General features: G+C 36.2%; 1 protein-coding gene across 1 annotated transcript in view; it reads left to right on the top strand.

Moving 5' to 3' along the window:
• Nucleotides 1–2500, top strand: part of LOC118761087 — a 43152-nt gene that overhangs the window by 37790 nt on the left and 2862 nt on the right. Inside the window, exon 5 of the mRNA XM_036498844.1 lies at nt 953–1055. Within this exon, the coding sequence (XP_036354737.1) occupies nt 953–1055 (103 nt within the window). The remainder of the gene's footprint in view (nt 1–952; nt 1056–2500) is intronic.

Genomic DNA, 2500 nt, shown 5'->3' with positions numbered 1-2500 from the left:
TTGAAGTGTTTACGAAGTATAATACGTGTTTTCACGAATGTACTAAAGAGATTTACTCTGATATTCTCATTGAAATATGAATAGGTAATTCGGGCGGTTTGGTAACGAAAGGGTTTATAAGTGTCGTCTGTTTATACATAAACACTGTTTCATAGTTTCAGTTTAGTCTTCCTCAAATCACTGTCGCTAATTTACTCTCTTCCAAGAACATTTTCACTCACTGTTATCTGTTAGCTTCCCATACATTTTACTCATGTATCTATCAGCGTGATAGACAGAAACAAATATACATTTACTTTCATTTTTTCGTTGCCCACTGTGTGTGTGCGTTTTCGTGTGGTGTAAACCAGACTAAGAAAAGCATTTGACACACACACCAGAATGTGAGTTTTCTGTAAATTTTGCTTAATTGGAGTTTAAATTTTAAAAACTGGACCTGGCATGACGCGATGCATTGTACTCTTAAAACTGCTAGGTAAATTGTAATTGAAGAAATCCTATATTGTAGATTTGTATAACTCCCAAAGGGAGGCAGATAAAATCTGCCTTTTATAATAAGAGATATACATGTTTATGGTCTGTTCCCCCTCCACCACCACACCGCTTGAAAACATGTGGCTGGTATGTTTACGTTCCCGTAACATAGCGATTCGTCAAACATGATGATTAGAATAAGTAATAGTCTTTTAAAAAAGAAGTGCTGGGATCAACACATTCCGCTTTAAATTCTCCAAGATGGTGCCCTAGCATGGCTGCAGTCAAATAACTGGATCAAATAAAAGATAAAAAAAATCTATGCGTGTATGTGCATACACACACACCTCTCTCTCTCACCCTCACCCCCACAAACTCATTGACAGACATATACACTACAGCATAAGTATCGTTCTGAAAGATTGCTAACACACAACAAACTGATCTGTATCATTCTCTGTTATTGTCAATATTTCAGTTGCACCAACAACCCTCGATCATCGCCTGCTTTGGTTCATTTTTGCTATCAGCTTTTTGCTCGCATTTTCAGTCTCATTTACCTCCCTTTACACATATTACCGGTAAGTCAGTCATTCGTTACTTTACATGTAAACATTCATAACCTGGGCACTAATTCGTATATTTCAGGAGAGATTCAATTAAATTCACTCCAGTTCTGTATTTATTCTTTATTTTTATAGACCCATGAAGGATCTGATCTCAGTAAGATAAGAGCAACCAGAAACTATCAATAATCTGGGATGAAAATTTGATGTATTTTTAATATCTAAAGACAGTTTTAACTCACCGAAACATTGGCAGCGGATTTGAACACACACACACACACACACACACACGTACACACACACACACACACACACACACACACACACACACACACACACACACACACACACACACACACACACACACACACACACACACACACACACACACACATACACACACACACACACACACACACACACACCACAAACGACGTAGACGAGCGTCAGTTAAATGTACGGTCGCTTAAAAGTAAACAATCCCCCAGTGATCAGTGAAAAAAATTGTACTCGTCAATACTCTTGAATGAAATGTGAAATAGCATTTATCTGTGATGTTTTGGACAGACAGAATATACCTCATGCGTGTATTAAATCATACTTGCAATTTTGTGAATGGAAATAACATATAAACGTACCTACTTATTCTCAATAAGATCTGGCAGATTCGGACGTTGATAGCTGATTGCTGGTGTCTTTCGTAATCAGAGAAAAGTCAAACGGTGATGAAAATGAACAGTAAACAGACATTCACGTTCGAATCTGTCAGAATATAATGAAAATATAACAAATACGTTGGTGTTTATACTTTTTGAGCACCCATCAAAAATAATTTAAACAGCAAGGAGCAGAAGGGTGCAAGGGAGACAACTAAGTAAACTTTTTTATTAGTTATTTCCCTTTGACCATATGTTTTTTTTGTGTGCATCCTTTAATTGAGACGGACTTATTCGTATTATCAGTTAAACAATTCGTTTTTTAGGGAAAAGCGATTTAATTTATCCGACCAAAACTTGTAGGTAGACTGACGCCGAAAAGAATACGCTTTTAACCGTTTCTTTACGCATATAGAGCTTCGGTTTGCTTAATGATTGCAAAGACGTACATTAGATATTTTCTTTTTTCTTTTAATTCGATGAAATGTAAGCGAAAATTTGATCCACATGTTCATAGATATAGTAACGCATCCCTATAACATAAAGCCACATTGACTCATTGGTTTTTTGACTGATGATCGCTTATGGAGTTGTCAGTACCTCATGTTTTCCAAAAGTGTGCATTGATTTCCTTGCAAATTCAGATGAATGTTTTGCAAAAATTGAAGTTATGTTTTGAGATGCATACATCTCCTGCCTCTAATTAGAAGTTTGAGCTGCGTTTTTATAAGATGAATAGAAAAAGTTGCAAAGAATAAAAAAAAAAGGAATCTAGCGGTGGGGATGTGCACATCTTACTACTCT

Source organism: Octopus sinensis, linkage group LG1, assembly GCF_006345805.1.
Source record: "Octopus sinensis linkage group LG1, ASM634580v1, whole genome shotgun sequence".
Classification (NCBI taxonomy): Eukaryota; Metazoa; Mollusca; class Cephalopoda; order Octopoda; family Octopodidae; genus Octopus; species Octopus sinensis.
The sequence above is the reverse complement of the archived record's forward strand: the minus strand, read 5'-3'. Positions and strand labels throughout refer to the sequence as shown.